The sequence below is a fragment of the Macaca fascicularis genome, chromosome 9, assembly GCF_037993035.2.
Source record: "Macaca fascicularis isolate 582-1 chromosome 9, T2T-MFA8v1.1".
Taxonomy (NCBI): Eukaryota; Metazoa; Chordata; class Mammalia; order Primates; family Cercopithecidae; genus Macaca; species Macaca fascicularis.
In genome coordinates, this window is record NC_088383.1 from 73,020,183 (window position 1) to 73,036,806 (window position 16,624).

Genomic DNA, 16,624 nt, shown 5'->3' on the forward strand with positions numbered 1-16,624 from the left:
GGGTCGTTGCTTTGGTATACAAAAGTTTTTTAATAGTTAAATTTTTTTCTTTTAGGTTTCTTGCATCATTTTAAACTTGAAAATGGCTCCTTTATTCTGATATTTGATGAAAGGTTGCCCTTCCAGGTTCTAGATTTTTTTTTTGCTTTGTTTTTGGAGATGGAGATGGAGTCTCGCTCTGTCACCCAGGCTAGAGTGCAGTGGCATGATCTCGGCTCACTCCACCCTCTGCTTTCCGGGTTCAAGCAATTCTCCTGACTCAGCCTCCTGAGTAGCTGGAACTACAGGTGCCCGCTACCATGCCCAGCTAATTTTTTGTATTTTAGTAGAGACGGGGTTTCACCGTCTTGGCCACGCTGGTCTCGAACTCCTGACCTCAGGTCATCTGCATGCCTCAGCCTCCCAAAGTGCTGGGATTACAGGCATGAGCCACCACGCCCAGGTCCTAGTTTAATGCAGCAGCCTTAGTTCCAGCTTCCTGTCCTGCCTGGGCACAGGGCCATGCTTGCTTCTGTATAGTAGTGTCTGGGTCTGACATTTCCTAGGTTGGCACAGCATCAGCTCATGAGCTTATACCTTGGGTATTGAGTTGCTGCTGCTGCCAGTTCTGGCACTTTTAGACTTTCTTTTTTTTTTTTGAGACGGAATCTCGCTCTGTTGCCCAGGCTGGAGTACAGTGGCATGATCTCGGCTCACTGCAACCTCTGCCTCCTGGGTTCAAGGGATTCTCCTGGCCTCAGCTTCCCAAGTAGCTGGGACTAGAGGCACCCACCACCACGCCCAGCTAATTTTTGTATTTTTAGTAGAGACGGGGTTTCACCATATTGGCCAGCCTGGTCTCAAACTCCTGACCTTGTGATCCGCCCGCCTTGGCCTCCCAAAGTGCTGGGATTATAGGCATGAGCCACTGTGCCCAGCCTAGACTTTCATTTACTTCTTTTGACCTTGGCTATGTGATAAAATATAACTTTTTGTTGTTGTTGCTGTTCTACTTTATCTAGTTTGTTGTGTGTTTGTTGCTGATAAAGGATCTGTTGTACTTTAGTTTGCTATAGTGTTGGAAATAGAACTTTCTTTTAATTTAAGGGCCATTTGGTTTTCTTTTCCAGTAAACTTCTTGTTCCTGTCCTTTGTCTATCTATATATCTCTCTGTCTATCTATTAATAAGAGACAGGGTCTCACTCCATCACCTAGGCTGGAGTGCAGTGGCACAAGCATAGATTACAGTAACCTTGAACTTCTGGACTCAAGCAATCCTCTCACCTCAGCCTCCTACGTAGTTGGGTTTACAGGTGCATGCCATTGCATCTGGCTAATTTTTAATTTTTTTTTTGTAGATGTAGGGGTCTCGCTATGTTGCCCAGGCTAGTTTCGAACTCCTGGCTTCAAGTGATCCTCCTGGCTCTATCTCCCAAAGTGTTGGGATTATAGGCATTAAGCCACCTTGCCTGGCTGTTACCTCATTGTTTTAATGTGCACTTTACTGATTATTAATGAAATGTAGCATGTTTTTTTTTAAATGTTGGATGTTCTAATTTCCCCTTCTATAGATTGCCTACTTATATATTTTACCAATTTTCTACTGCAAGTATTCTTTGGATAAGTTATAAGACATGAAAATGCCTATATTTTTAGCCCCTTGCCAGATTTTAGTTTGTTTTCTAAAGGATAATTTTTAAACAGGTATAAACACAACTCTCGTATAAAATAAATAACACAAAAGTTGGTCCAAGATTTTATTTAACTTATTAAGTGAGGGAATCAGTAAAACGTGACAATGAGTTCAAAGGAGTATACAGGCATCAGGAATGCTGAAATGAATTTGCCGATAATTCAAAACTTGTCATTAGCTTCAGGGAAATAATCAGTTACATTGCCACTGGACAAACTGTATCTGCATATTTATGAACCAGAATAATTTGCATTATTATCAAATGTCTATAGGTTACAGAGTTGTAAAATAGTGCAAAGACAATGAAAGGCACAGGCCGCTCTCTAGAATCAGATTAATCATAGTGGGGTATGTTTGACAACACTCAGCATTCCATTGAAAAGACTTGATTAATCTTCTTGTCCATTTCAAAGTCCTTTATAAACTTTCCTGACGTATGGTATTTATTTCTGTAGAAGGACTATCCCATTTTATTTAAGAATGGAACTCTGAAGCTTGGAGGGGAAAGAGAACCTGTTCCCCGGCCCAAAAAGTGGCCAATTGCCAACATTCTGGCTCCAGGAGCTAATAACATTCCTGATGCATTCATTGTTGGTGGTCCCTATGAAGAAGAAGAAGGAGAACTCAACCATCCTGAGGTGAGAGCCTGATATACGGGTTTTTGTGATAAACTTAGTGTACTGACAGATGATAAAACATTTTGTGAATTACTCTGATTTATATACATTTGTCACCTGTCAAAATAATTACATGCCAAAATAAAACACATATCTAATTCTGATTCAGATATCTTCTGACTTCTTAAGTCCAGAAAACAAAATAATTTATATCACATATACTCTTTATTTTATTTTAAATTTATTGACTTATGAATAGGTAATTATCGGTTACTGTCAAAATTAAAAATGAAGATCTATGCAGTGAAAGTGTCCCTCTAGTCATGTCTCTTCCTTCTAATTCCTCCCCATCTCATTACCCTAGTAGCGATGGCAGCAGTAGCCAGTCTGGAGCAGTTCCTGCCATGATGCTGGCTGCAGTGGGGGAGTCCTGGCTGGGCCTACACGCTCCATGGAGCTGGCAGGAGCTGGGAACAAGTGGAAGCCCTTCCCTCCCATGTGCAGCTGCAGCTGCCCAGCCACAGCTGCATACCCAGGCATCGCTGCACTCTCGGAATCTGGGAAGCCCTCCTGCCCCCACAGGCTTGGAAGTGCCTGCTCCTGATGCCTGGCCTCTGCTTACTCCTGGTGCCTGCTCCAATTTCAGAGCAAAGTTGTGGCCGAGCCCGGTGCTGTCACAACCTGGCCAGGTGTGCATGTACTCAGGGCAGTGCTGACAAACCAACCCTCTGCCATCTTGATCCCCCTCCAGACTTTGGGCACCCATGAGCATGGGAGAAAGTCCAAGGGACCACTGAGGGCAGCTTGGCATGGGCCTGCAGGCACCCCTCAGCATGAACAGCCAGGGCACTGTGGATGGCAGCAGGAGGCAGACAGGTTCCTGGGCGAAAAGGGGCAGGTCCCCAGTGAAACCCCACCTTCAGGCCAGGGACTGCCTTAGGTCTGGGGGCCAGGCTGCTAGTTCCCATGGACCGGGATGAGAACTTAAGGTACTTTTCTGGCCCCACCCATGGCCTCCCATGGATCAATCAGCATCCACTTCCTCCCCTCTGAAGCCCATAAAAACCCAGGACTCAACCAGACTCAGGCAAAGGATGGGATGACCTGCCTGTGGAGAGAAGCTACCCACTGTCGGTCTCCTCTCTGCTGAGAGCTGAACACTCGTCAGGACGTCCCGCCTGTGGAGAGGAGCTACCCACTGTGGGTCTCCCCTCTCCTGAGAGCTGGACACTTGTCAGGACTAGCTGCCTGCAGAGAGGAGCTACCACTACTCAGTGAGTCTCCTCTGAGTTGTTCTGTTGCTCAGTAAAGCACCTCTTTGCCTTACTCACCCTCCACTTGTCTGTGTACCTCATTCTTCCTGGATGCAAAACAAGAACTCAGGACCTGCGGAATGGTGGGGCTGAAAGAGCTGTAACACAAACAGGGCTGAAACATGTCCCTTGCTCATCACATTGTGGGTGACAAAAAGGGGAGAAGAGAGAAGAGTTGTGGTCCTTTGGGAAGCCCAGACCTAGGAGCTCCCTGAGCCAGGGCTGTGACACCAGGGGTTCTTCAGTTTCTGGTGTCTCCAAGCTTCTGAGCACCACCACATTCCCTGGTGCCAGCCATGGAAGCTGCTTGCAGTATGCCTGGTTCAGCCGCAGCCTCACAGGGAGCTGCCACCTGTGGTGGTGCCTGGAGCTTCTGGCTCTGCTGCAGCCAGCATGCCTGGCTGTGCACAATGGCCAGACCCCATGATCGCTTACTCACACACCCCTCAATGCTCCATGCCTGGCTCACCCTTGGCAGGCGTGGGATCCTGGCCAGTATGCAAGCCTAGCATAGCCTGCCAGGCCAAGTGAGTGAAACGAGCCTACCAGGCCCAACCAAAATTTGGGCAAAGGTGCCACCAGCCACAGAGGTTTTCTGCTGGAAAAGCAACAGACCAAGGATTCTGTGACAGTCATCACCTTTGTTACAGTTTCTTGTGTTTCCTTCTAGATACTTTCTTATGTATATAAAAGGAAATACATAAGTCAAAGGAAGACTCAGAGACAGAAGCATTTAGAAAAGTAAAGAAAAGGTTTCCTTGGAAATTGTGAAAGGGAGTCAGACTTCAGGACTGACTCACCAAATAAAAAATCAGTATAGTCATCTTGGCTGGGCGGAGTGGCTGATGCCTGTAATCCTAGCACTTTGGGAGGCCTAGGCAGGTGGATCACTGAGATCAGGAGTTCGAGACTAACCTGGCCAACATGATGAAACCCTGTCTCTACTAAAAATACAAAACTTAGCTGGGCATGTTGGCACACACCTGTAATTCCAGCTGCTTGGGAGGCTGAGGCACAAGAATCACTTGAACCGGGAGGCGGAGGTTGAAGTGAGCCAGGATTGTGCCACCTCACTCCAGCCTGGGTGTCAGAGCGAGACTCTGTCTCAAAAACAAAACAAACAAAAAAGTATAGTGATTCCTTGGTATACTTGGGGGATTGTTGCCAGGACCCCTGCAAATAGCAAAATTCGTGCATACTCAAGTCCTTCAGTCAGCCCTATAGTAACTATGTATAGGAAAAGTTGGCCCTCCATATATGTGGGTTTTCATCCCGCAAATACTGTATTTTAATCCATGTTTGGTTTAAAAAAGATCCACGTGGCCAGATGTGGTGGCTCATGCCTATAATGCTAGCACTTTGAGAGGCCAAGGCGGGTGGATCACAAGGTCAGGAGTTCGAGACCAGCCTGGACAATATGGTGAAACCCCATCTCTACTAAAAATACAAGAATTGACTGGGTGTAGTGGCATACAGCTGTAATCTCAGCTACTCGGGAGGTTGAGGTAGGAGAACCACTTGAACCCGGGAGGTAGAGGTTGCAGTGAGCCAAGATCGTGCCATTGCACTCCAGCCTGGGCAACAGAGTGAGACTCTGTCTAAAAAAAAAAAAAAAGATTCACATATGAGCCAGGTGCAGTGGTTGTAATCCCAGCACTTTGTGAGGCCAAGGCGGGCTGATCACTTGAGACCAGGAGTTTGAGACCAGCCCAGCCAACATGGTGAAACCCCGTCTTTACTAAAAACACAGAAATTAGCCGGTATAGTGGTGTGTGCCTGAATCCCAGCTCCTCAGGAAGCTGAGGCATGAGAATCGCTTGAACCCAGGAGGCAGAGGCTGCAGTGAGCCGAGATCATACCACTGCACTCCAGCCTGGGCAACAAAGCAAGATTCTGTCTCAAAAAAAAAAAAAAAAAAAAATCCGCATATATATAAGTGGGCAATTCAAATTGTGTTGTTCAAGGTCAAATGTTTTTATAAGAAAGCAACACAAAATTACCAACGTTACCCCATTTACATTAGTCTATTCATGATGGCAAAACTGCAGGTTTCTTCACTTGATTCTCAGATATACAAAGGTTATAAAATATCTTCAGACATCAGCATAATAAACATCAGGGATAAAAGTTCTTTTCTTTTTTTGTTTTTTTGAGATGGAGTTTCCTTCCTGTTGCCCAGGTTGGAGTGCAATGGCGTGATCTCGGTTCACTGCAACCTTTGCCTCCCGGGTTCAAGCGATTCTCCTACCTCAGCCTCCCAAGTAGCTGGGATTACAGGCACCTGCCACCACACCTGGCTAATTTTTGTATTTTTAGTGGAGATGGGGTTTCACCATGTTTGGCCAGACTGGTCTTGAACTCCTGACCTCAGGTGATCCGCCTGCCTCGGCCTCCCAAAGTGCTGGGATTACAGGTGTGAACCACTGTGCCCGGCCGATAAAAGTTCTTATCTTTAGAAGTCCAGATTTTCGGCTGGGCGCGGTGGCTCAAGCCTGTAATCCCAGCACTTTGGGAGGCCGAGGCGGGCGGATCACAAGGTCAAGAGATCGAGACCACAGTGAAACCCCGTCTCTACTAAAAATACAAAAAATTAGCCGGGCGCGGTGGCGGGTGCCTGTAGTCCTAGCTACTCAGGAGGCTGAGGCAGGAGAATGGCGTGAACCCAGGAGGCGGAGCTTGCAGTGAGCCGAGATCGCGCCACTGCACTCCAGCCTGGGCAACAGCGTGAGACTCCGTCTCAAAAAAAAAAAAAGTCCAGATTTTCAGGAAGTATTCAAAGTCTTGTTATTTTCAGAATTAGAATCTGTTGGGAAGACACTGCTATTTTTCCTTTATCTCAAGGTATTATTGTTTGTTTGTTTGTGACAGAGTCTCACTCTGTCGCCCAGGCTGGAGTGCAGTGGCGCTATCTTAGCTCATTGCAACCTCTGCCTCTTGGGTTCAAGCTATTCTCATGCCTCAACCACCTGAGTAGCTGGGATTACAGGCGCATGCCACCATGCCCTGCTGATTTTTGTATTTTTGGTAGAGACAGGGCTTCACCATATTGGCCAGGCTGGTCTCAAACTCCTGACCTCAAGTGATCTGCCCACCTCCAACTCCCAAAGTGCTGGGATTACAGGCGCAAGCCACTGCGCCCTGCCGGTTTTTCATTTTTTAAAACTGAGTTGTGTTTAATCATATATATATGCATACACTAATACATACATATATTCTTTCCCCATCATTTTTATTACACAAATGTAAAGAGTACATACTTAAACACACTATATGCACTTGCTTTGTTTTACTTTGTTGTGTATTTTTGAGATTTTTGCACATTACATAAAAAGCAGTCTCACTCTTTTTCTTTATTTGTACTTGCTGTATAATGTGACATTGTATGGACATACTTTAATATACTTATTATTAATTATATAAATTACCACAAATTTGTCAAGGGCATAGAAAATAGTATAACACACTTGCAGATGTTTCTTGAATGAGCTGATAATCCACTGATGGAAACATTTAATAAAATAATTTGTAAAATAAGGATGGTTGAATTATTTTTCATTGTCTGACTCTAAATATATAAAATAGTAGAGATGAGGCTAGGAATATTGGAAAAACACTGCGCAGTATCTTTTCTCATCATTGTGATTAGTGAAAATTCATACTTTTCTTAGATTTCTATTTGAATTTAGATCAGACATTTTATTTTAGACATTCAGATTATATTTTATGTTTTAGATTAGATTGTTAATTCTCAGTCCTGGCTGCACATTACAGTCACCAGGAAAGTATTGAAAACAATGACAATGGCCAAGCCTTAACCCAGGTAAACTATGTAAGAATTTACTTTTAAAATAGTACCAATGCCAGGTGTTTTTTGCTTTTTTGGTTTTTTATTTTTTTGAGACAGGTTCTCACTCTGTTACCCAGGCTGGAATGCAGTGGTGTGATTATTGAGGCTCATTGTAGCCTCAACCTCCTAGGCTCAAGCAATTCTCCTGCCTCAGCCTCGTGAGTAGCTGGGACCACAGGCTCATGCCACCACACTCGGCTAATTTTTAAATTTTTTTAGAGATGGAGGTCTCACTTTGTTGCCCAGCCTGGTCTTAAACTCCTGGCCTCAAGCAGTACTCCTGCCTTGGCCTCCTAAAGTGTTGGGATTACAGGTGTGAGATACTGCACCGGGTCCAGGTGTTATTTAAAAAAAAAAAAAAAATCCAGATGATTTTAATGTACATCTAGATTTGAGAATCATTGATTAGGGTTATCTTAGTCAGTATTTGGATCTTAGTACCGGATCAATGTAACTATTATATATGTAATTTATCTTATATACTTTATTAATAAAGTACTCATAATTTTAAGGTGGTGGTAGTACTTGCAATAGTAGTCATACTTATAGTAGTAATAGTAGTCGTAAGAAAAGTATTGTGAACAAATCCATTAAAAGAATGCCCTATAGATGGAGCAGAATGAAATCATGGCACAGATACAGAGAACAGAAGTCTTTATCTTATATTTTACAGGACAGTGAATTTAGGAATCAAGCAGAGTGCATAAAGAAAAGGATTATTTGGGACTTGGAAAGTCGCTGCTACCTTGATCCTTCTGCAGTGGTCAGGTAAGAAGAGGAAGGAAATATGTCTAACCCACAAAGGCTTGTAGGTGGGAAGAAATGTTACTTTTGTTAATTTTATTTATATTTGAGTTAAGGTGATTTTAGATTGAGACTTTCATTTATCACATCTATATATTAGAGTGACGTTGTGTTCATCTGCTAATAACAGAAACAGCTAATAATGTGGTTTAAGCAAGGTGAATGCTTATTCCTCTTTTGTATAAAAGAAGTCTGAGCTGGGCCTGGTGGCTCATGCCTATAATGCCAGCACTTTGGGAGGCAGGATGATCTCTTGAAGCCAAGAGTTCAAGACCAGCCTGGGCAACAGAGTAAGACTCTGGCTCACACACACACACACACACACGCACACACACACACACACACGCGCACACAAAATTAGTTTGGTGCAGATACACACCTGTAGTCTTACTACTTGTGAGGCTGAGGTGATAGGATTGCTTGAGCCCAGGAGATTGAAGCTGCAGTGAGCTGTGATTGAGTCACTGCACTCCAGCCTGGGCAATGGAGTGACACCTTGTCTCTTAAAAAAAAAAGTCAACTGAGTGCAATGGCTCACACCTGCAATCCCAGCACTTTGAAAGTCCAAGGCGGGCGGATCATGAGGTCAAGAGATTGAGACCATCCTGGCCAACATGGTGAAACCCTGTCTCTACTAAAAATAGAAAAATTAGCTGGGCATAAATTAGCTGGGCATAAATTAGCTGGGCATGGTGGTGCTTGCCTGTAGTCCCAGCTACTCGAGAGGCTGAGGCAGGAGAATCACTTGAACCCAGGAGGCGGAGGTTATAGTGAGCCGAGATCACGCCACTGCACTCCAGCCTGGTGACAGAGCAAGACTCCATCTCAAAAAAAAAAAAAAAAAAAAAAAAGTCCAGAATTGGTATGTATGATGATTACACAGTGTTATTAGATATCCAGGCTCCATCTTTCCTTTTGCTCTACCTTCTTTACTACATGACTTCCATCCACAAGGTTGTGTCATGGTGCAAAGGTGGCTGCTGGAGCTCCAGCTTGCACACTCACATTTCTGGCAGAAATTTGGAAGAGGAGAATGGTTATAAAAAAGGACACATGCTGGCTATCTTAACCCCTCTTGTGGAACCTTCCTGGAATCTGGCAACTTCTGTTTATGTCTCATTAGCCAACCTTTAGATGCAAGAAGGCTAGACAATAAAATGTTTTAGTTGAACACATTGTCACCCAGGCTAAATCAAGATTTAATTAGTAAAGAACAGGTACACATATTGTGTAGGTAACTATCAGTCTTTGTCACAATGACCTGGTCTTTAGAGATGACAGTTGAGGGATTACCAATATATATACAATCTGAATGAACAACTCTGACTTAAAAAAAAAAAAAAAGAATATCTGATTTTTTAGGACGGCTTAAGATTTATAGAAAAATCGAGCAGAAAAATTGAGCAGATGTATTAGAGAGTTTTTATATACCCCTGGTCCCCCACTTGGTCATGGTGTATAACTCTTTTTACACATTGTTAGATTTGATTTGCTAATATTTTATTGAGGATACATTGTTGTCATTATTCCTTTGAACAAGTAGTTATCAGATCAATTAAGAATAAAAAAACAAATTTATTTTACCTTCATTTATGACTTTTCCTGATGCTCTTTCTTATGTTGATACAAGTTTTTTGACCCATGTCATTTTCCTTTTCTCTAAAAACTTTTAACATTTCTTGTAAGGCAGGTCTAGTGGCCAGAAACTCCTCTCATTTTTGTTTGTTCGAGAAAGGGTTTATTTCTCCTTCACATTTGAAGGATAATTTTAGTAGGTACAGACTTCTAAGTTGGTGGTTTTTTCTTTCACAACTTTAAATATTTTGCCCTACTCTCTTCTTGCTGGCATGGTTTCTGAAGAGAAGTCCAATGTATTTCTAACCCTTGTTCTTCCATAGGTAAAGTGTTTTTTCCTCTGGTTTTTTTTTCAAGATTTTCTTTTTTGCAGTTTGAAAACGATATGCCTAGATATAGTTGTTTGTTTGTTTTTGTCCTTATTCTGCTTGGTGTTCTCTGAGATTCCTGGATCTGTGGTTTGGTGTCTGTCAGCTAATTTTGGAAAATTCTTAGCTATTATTACTGCAAATATTTCTTCTGCTCTTTTCTTTCTTCTTCCGTTATGCCTAATTACACCTTTTTAAATTGTTCCACAAGTCTTGGATATTCTGTTATGATTTTTTGTTTTCATTTTTTTTCCTTTGCATTTCAGTTTGGGGAGTTTCTATTCGCATATACTCACGTTCACTGATTTTATTTTCCTTAGCCATGTCCAGTCAACTTAGAAGCCCATCAAATGAATTATTCATTTTTGTTTGTGTTTTTGATATCTAGCATTTCCTTTTGATTCTTTCTTAGAGTTTCCATCTCTGCTTACATTACCCATCTGTTCTTGCATGTTGCCTACTTTTTCCTTAAGAGTCTTTAATATAATTATATTTACTTAAATTTCCTATCTGATAATTCCAAAATCTATGTCATATCTTAGTCTAGGTCTTATAGTAGCTTTGTCTATTTGGACTATATTTTTTCTTGCCTTTTAGCATTCTTTATAGCCTTTTAATTTGGAAGCTAGCCATTATATATTGGGTAATAGGAATTGAGGTAACTAGTATTTTTAGTGTGAGGTATTATGTTAATCTGGTTAGGAGCTGGGTTGTGTTTCTTGTTTGCTATAGTTGTAAGTGCCAGAGGCTTCAGTTTCCTTTCCCCCCCCACCTCCCCTGTTGTCTTTGGATTTGCCCAAGAACTTCTCTAATAGAGTGGTGTGTAGCCCTCTCAGTTGTAATTCATTGTTATTATATTGAAACTCTGTTGATGTAGTGGCAAATTGTTGGGGAGAAGTATTCTATTACCTGTGATGAAGTCTCAGTAAATAGGTTTGGGTCCCTGGGCTGTGACTTTCAGAAGTGTTTCATAATTGTTTTTCCTCCTATCCCTGTGGAAGCTAGATAGGTTGGAGTTGTCTAAATGCCCTTCCCTGAGATCAGATAAGGATCTGGTAAAGTAGTTTCCCTTAAAGATCAACCCTTTGATAGGGAGAATGCTGCGGCCATATTTCAAAATGGTTACTTTTCTTCTCTCCCTGCCTGAAATATGAGGGTATTTTTCTTCCATCTTCACTGTGAGAACTTGGTGGGGCTCCTGGATTTAAAACTTATGTAAGTATGGGGACCCTTAACAGTGGGCCCCCTGGAGTTTTTCACTCCCAGCTAGTCTACATTCAGTCTCCAACAATTTGTCAAAATTATCATTAAACTATTTCTACTGGTTGCTGGCACCACTGGCTTCTGCTGTCTTTAAGCTGACTGCAGCTGTGATCCTCTGTATTTTCCTGTCTTTCTCAATTTCAGGATGGCAGTTTTTGCCTTGTGACCTCAATTCTATGATGGATCTAAGAAATGTTATTTATTTCAATTCGGTCAACATTTTTCTTGTTGCGAGGACTGGTGGGATTACTTCAAAACTGTGTTGGAGCTGAAACTGGATAGTATTTTCACAGTAGAAATAACCAATTTTATACCATTTGTAAACTTGTCTGATTATTTCTTTAGAATAAATCACTACAAGTAGAATTTATAGTGAATGATTATGGATTTTTGAAGGTTTTTGATTCATATTGCTAAATTGCTCTAAAAGTGTTCAATTTGCCTCACTAGAAGTTGAGCAGAATTATTTTTGGAATGTTATAGGTTTGGGAAAGTTTTAAAAACCACCAACCCAGTAAGAAATTTTTATTTATTTTATTTAAATTTTTTTTTTTTTTTTTTTTGAGATAGGGTCTCACTGTGGCCCAGGTGAGAGTGCAGTAGTGCCATCACGGCTCACTGTAGCCTTGACCTGCTGGGCTGAAGCCATCCTCCCACCTCAGCCTCCTCAAGTAGCTGGAACCACAGGTATTCACTGCGATGCCCAGCTAATGTTTTGTATTTTTCATAGAGATGGAATTTTGCCATGTTGCTCAGACCATCTTGAACACCTGGGCTCAAGCCATCTGCCTGCCTTAGTCTCTCAAAGTGCTGGCATTTACAGGCATGAGCCACTGAGCCCAGCCCCGCTATTTTTATATATGTATACTCTATATTACCTAATAAAAGAGAATATTTCCCTTTAACCTAAATTATACTGACTTTATTTTTACATATAATGCTAATGGACTGATTCTTGATTTGCAGTTTTCAGAAGCGAATTGCCGATTGCCGGCTTTGGCCTGTAGAGATCACAAGAGTTCCTCTGGTCACTGTACCCAAAGGGAAAGCTGGCAAAACTGAAAAGGTAAATATGCCCCCTCAAAACTATTTATATAAGAAATGTGGAATCAGACTCGACCTGTTATTCTGCTTCAATTCTGATACCAAAAGAAAATGTGAATTAATATAGCTGTTCTCCCAAGGGTGACTAGCTCATCCTGATTTGCCCTGAACTTCACTTGTTTTAGCACTGGAAGTCTCATGTCCCAGGAAACTCCTCTGTCCTGGGAAAAACCAGGATTATTGGCCACCCTAGTTCCCCGTTGTTCACTAAAAACTCTCTAGGCTTTATTACCAGATATCCTATTTCTCTTTAGCCCTTCACAATAGTTTTACCATAGGTTAAACTTGCCTACTTAAAATGTTTTAGCCTGCTAATTAGTGTAATTGGAATCTTAGATATACTACTATTTTTAAAAGGCTTAGCTTTGATGAGCCTATTACATGTTATCTATTGTTTTACCTGTGCATGTCTGGTCTTTTCTGCTTGTTCATAAACTCCCTGAGAGTAGGGGTCATGTAGTAGGCTGATGTGTATCCTCCATGGTACCTAGCATGATGTATGGCAAATAGCAGACATTTAATAAGTATCTAAATTGTTTGGCTGACTTTAAACATAGGCTTTTCACATAATAAAAATACTATCACTATGTAACCATTTCTCCCTTTGTTGTATATAAGTATTGGCAAACTTTCCTTAGATTTCTAAACTATCTGTTATCACATGAACATAGGACTTTTTTTTTATTTTTTTGAGATGGAGTCTTACTCTGTTGCCTAGGCTGGAGGGCAGTGGTGCAATCTCGGCTCACTGCAACCTCCGCCTCCTGGGTTCAAGTGATTCCCCTGCTTCAGCCTCCTGAGTAGCTGCGATTACAGGCACACACCACCACGCCCGGCTAATTTTTGTATTTTTAGCAGAGACAGAGCTTCACCATGTTGATCAGGCTGGTCTCGAACTCCTGACCTCATGATCCACCTGCCTCAGTCTCCCAAAGTGCTGGGATTACAGGCGTGAGCCACTGCGCCCAGCCGAGCATAGGACTTTTTAATCTAGTTGCCAATTATTATAATAGGTGAAATCAAAGAGGTTACTTTTATGCTTGGAATTTATTTTCTTTCACAAAATTGATTTTTTTCCCTATAAAAATTTTCTGTGGCAAACCATACAACCATTAAAAAATGCTGTTAAAATATATTTATTAACATGTTCTTCATCTTTGCAATGAAAGTTTAGATGAAATCAAGTATGGTAAATACATGACAGGAGACTGTCATTCATCTGCCTTCATCCATGGTGGATAATGCTGATCAATCAAAGCACTCTTTCCTTTTGAACCAAGATAAATGCAGATAATTTTTCTCAACCAACTATGCTAAAACACCTCCACCAATTAATGAGAATTTAGATATAAGTTAAAGCCTATTTGTCATCACTGGTCCAGATAATTTGTAAGGTCCCTTTTATTTGTATGAGTCTGTGAACTAAAGCTAAAAGCCATAGCTTCTGATTCCTTTTAAGTTTTTTGTTATTGTTATTGTTGTTGTTTTTTATAAAGCTTCACTTTCTCCTAGGAAGCCACATGGTGAAATTGACTTTTTGGTTGAATATATATATTATCAATTAATTTGAGTTTGTATTGATGCAACTACTGCCTTTACTATTAACACTGTTTATATGCATTTTCTCAGTGATCATGGTATTATTGAACCCATTTTCATGATAAAGAAGGCCCAAAATGTCTTATGTAACTGATCCAAAGTCACGTAACTGGCTAAGTAGTAGAGTTAGTTTCTAAAACCAGGCCTTTGAACTGCTGAGTCAGAGCTCCATACCTTATATTATATTGCTTATAGCACTAATAACTCTCTGGTTTTATTCCTTTAGACTGATGAAGAAGGTCAGCTTTCATTTCATGGTGTGGCTTATGTTAATATGGTCCCATTGTTGTATCCAGGTGTGAAGAGAATTCGGGGAGCTTTTCATGTTTACCCTTACCTGGACAGTGTAGTCCATGAAAAGGTAAGAAAAAATTGCATAAAAAGCATCATGGTAATTTATCCTTTATATATCTGTTTACTTACATCTTTAGCATATACATCTTTACAACTGATATTTAGAACCAGTTGGTATACTAGGATATTAAATATATAGCTTTATAGTCATTCTGCATTGGACCTTAAAAAATTTAGGATAACGAAAAGGCAAAAACTGAAAACCTAGATCTCTATCAACAGGTTAACAGAGAACATAGAAAAACAAATTGTGTGGTACCTCTGTACAATGGAATACTACTCAACAATAAAAAGAAATGAGCTAATGATACATGCAACAGCACGGATGAATCTCAAATGCATTATGCCAAATAGAAGAAGCTAGACAAAAGGGAGAAAAGAGAGTACTTTTTTTTTTTTTTTTTTTAAGAGATGTGGGTCTCGCTTTGGAGTGCAGTGGTGCAATCATAGCTCACTACTGCCTCAAATTCCTGGGCTCAAGGGATCCTCCTGCCTCAGCCTTTTGAATAGCTGGGACTACAGATGTGCACCACTGTGGCTGGCTATTTAAAAAAAAATTTTTGGCCTGGCGCGGTGGCTCACGCCTGTAATCCTAGCACTTTGGGAGGCCGAGGCGGGCGGATCACAAGGTCAGGAGATCGAGACCACGGTGAAACACCGTCTCTACTAAAAATACAAAAAATTAGCCGGGCGCGGTAGTGGGCGCCTGTAGTCCCAGCTACTCAGGAGGCTGAGGCAGGAGAATGGCGTGAATCCGGGAGGCGGAGCTTGCAGTGAGCCGAGATCGCGCCACTGCACTCCAGCCTGGGGGACACAGCAAGACTCCGTCTCAAAAAAAAAAAAAAAAAATTTTTATATAGAGACAGGGTCTTGAAAAGTTCATTCTATATAATTACATTTATATGCAATTCTGGGAAAGTAATTTATCTATATTGATAAAAAGCAGATTATGGTTACCTGGGAACAGGGATAGAAGGAGAGATGGATTACAAAGGAATGAAAGGAAAATATTAGGGATATGGAAATGATGGTTATCTTGATTGTGGTGATGGTTTCATAGGTATACACATATGTCAAAATTGATGAAATTATATACTTTAAATATGTATGGTTTATTTTTATTGTACTTAAATTTTACCTCAATAAATTTGGGTATAAAACTTTTAGCATAGGCCGGGCACGGTGGCTCATGCCTGTAATCCCAGCACTTTGGGAGGCTGAGGTGGGCGGATCACGAGGTCAGGAGATCGAGACCATCCTGGCTAACACGGTGAAACCCCATCTCTACTAAAAATCCAAAAAATTAGCCGGGTGTGGTGGCAGGCACCTGTAGTCCTAGCCACTCTGGAGGCTGAGGCAGGAGAATGGCGTGAAAATGGGAGGCGGAGCTTGCAGTGAGCCAAGATTGCTCCAGTGCACTGGGCGACAGAGCGAGACTCCGTCTCAAAAAAAAAAAAAAAAACTTTTAGCATTATAAGTGTGACTGGGTGTGATGGCTCACACCTATAATCCCAGCACTGTAGGGGGCTGAGGCAGGCAGCTGAGAGTTGGAGACCAGCCTGGCCAACGTGGCTAAAACCCATCTCTACTAAAAATACAAAAATTTGCAGAGTGTGGTGGCTGGAGCTGCCTGTAATCCCAGCCACTCGGAAGGCTGAGGCAGGAAAATTGCATGAACCTCGGAGGCGGAGGTTACAGTGAGCCCAAATTGCACCACTGCACTCCAGCCTGGGTGACAGAGCAAGACTCTGTCTTAAAAATATATATATAAGAAAAAGAAAAAAAAAAGTCTATTGTTGTTAAATATGGAAAAACTGAAATCCATGTGGTAATTAATGAACTAGAATATGTTTTTTTTCCATTACTAGGTGTAAAAATGTTAAAATCATATATTCAAGCAAGAAGTCAGTTTTATCATGTTGCTTCCTAAGAGAAAATGAGGCTTTGTAAAACACAACAATAACAAAAGTGTATTATTATGTCACTGTTATTAGGACAGCTATTTTTCAATAATAAATTTATGAAAACCCCGTCATCTAGTTGTACACTAACTGAGTAATAAACTGTTTCTACATCAGTATCTTTTGAACTAGAAGCCACATTTATA

General features: G+C 41.4%; 1 protein-coding gene across 13 annotated transcripts in view; it reads left to right on the forward strand.

Moving 5' to 3' along the window:
• CFAP70 (cilia and flagella associated protein 70) overlaps window positions 1-16,624 on the forward strand; it is a 115,990-nt gene that overhangs the window by 15,991 nt on the left and 83,375 nt on the right. For all 13 annotated transcript variants that reach the window (XR_012417810.1, XM_065520892.1, XM_065520891.1 and 10 more), the window contains 4 exons: window positions 2,129-2,311; window positions 8,124-8,218; window positions 12,427-12,526; window positions 14,390-14,524. Coding sequence is in view for 12 of the 13 variants with exons in the window: in XM_065520892.1 (XP_065376964.1) it covers window positions 2,129-2,311; window positions 8,124-8,218; window positions 12,427-12,526; window positions 14,390-14,524 (513 nt within the window). In the remaining variant the exon portion in view is untranslated. The remainder of the gene's footprint in view (window positions 1-2,128; window positions 2,312-8,123; window positions 8,219-12,426; window positions 12,527-14,389; window positions 14,525-16,624) is intronic.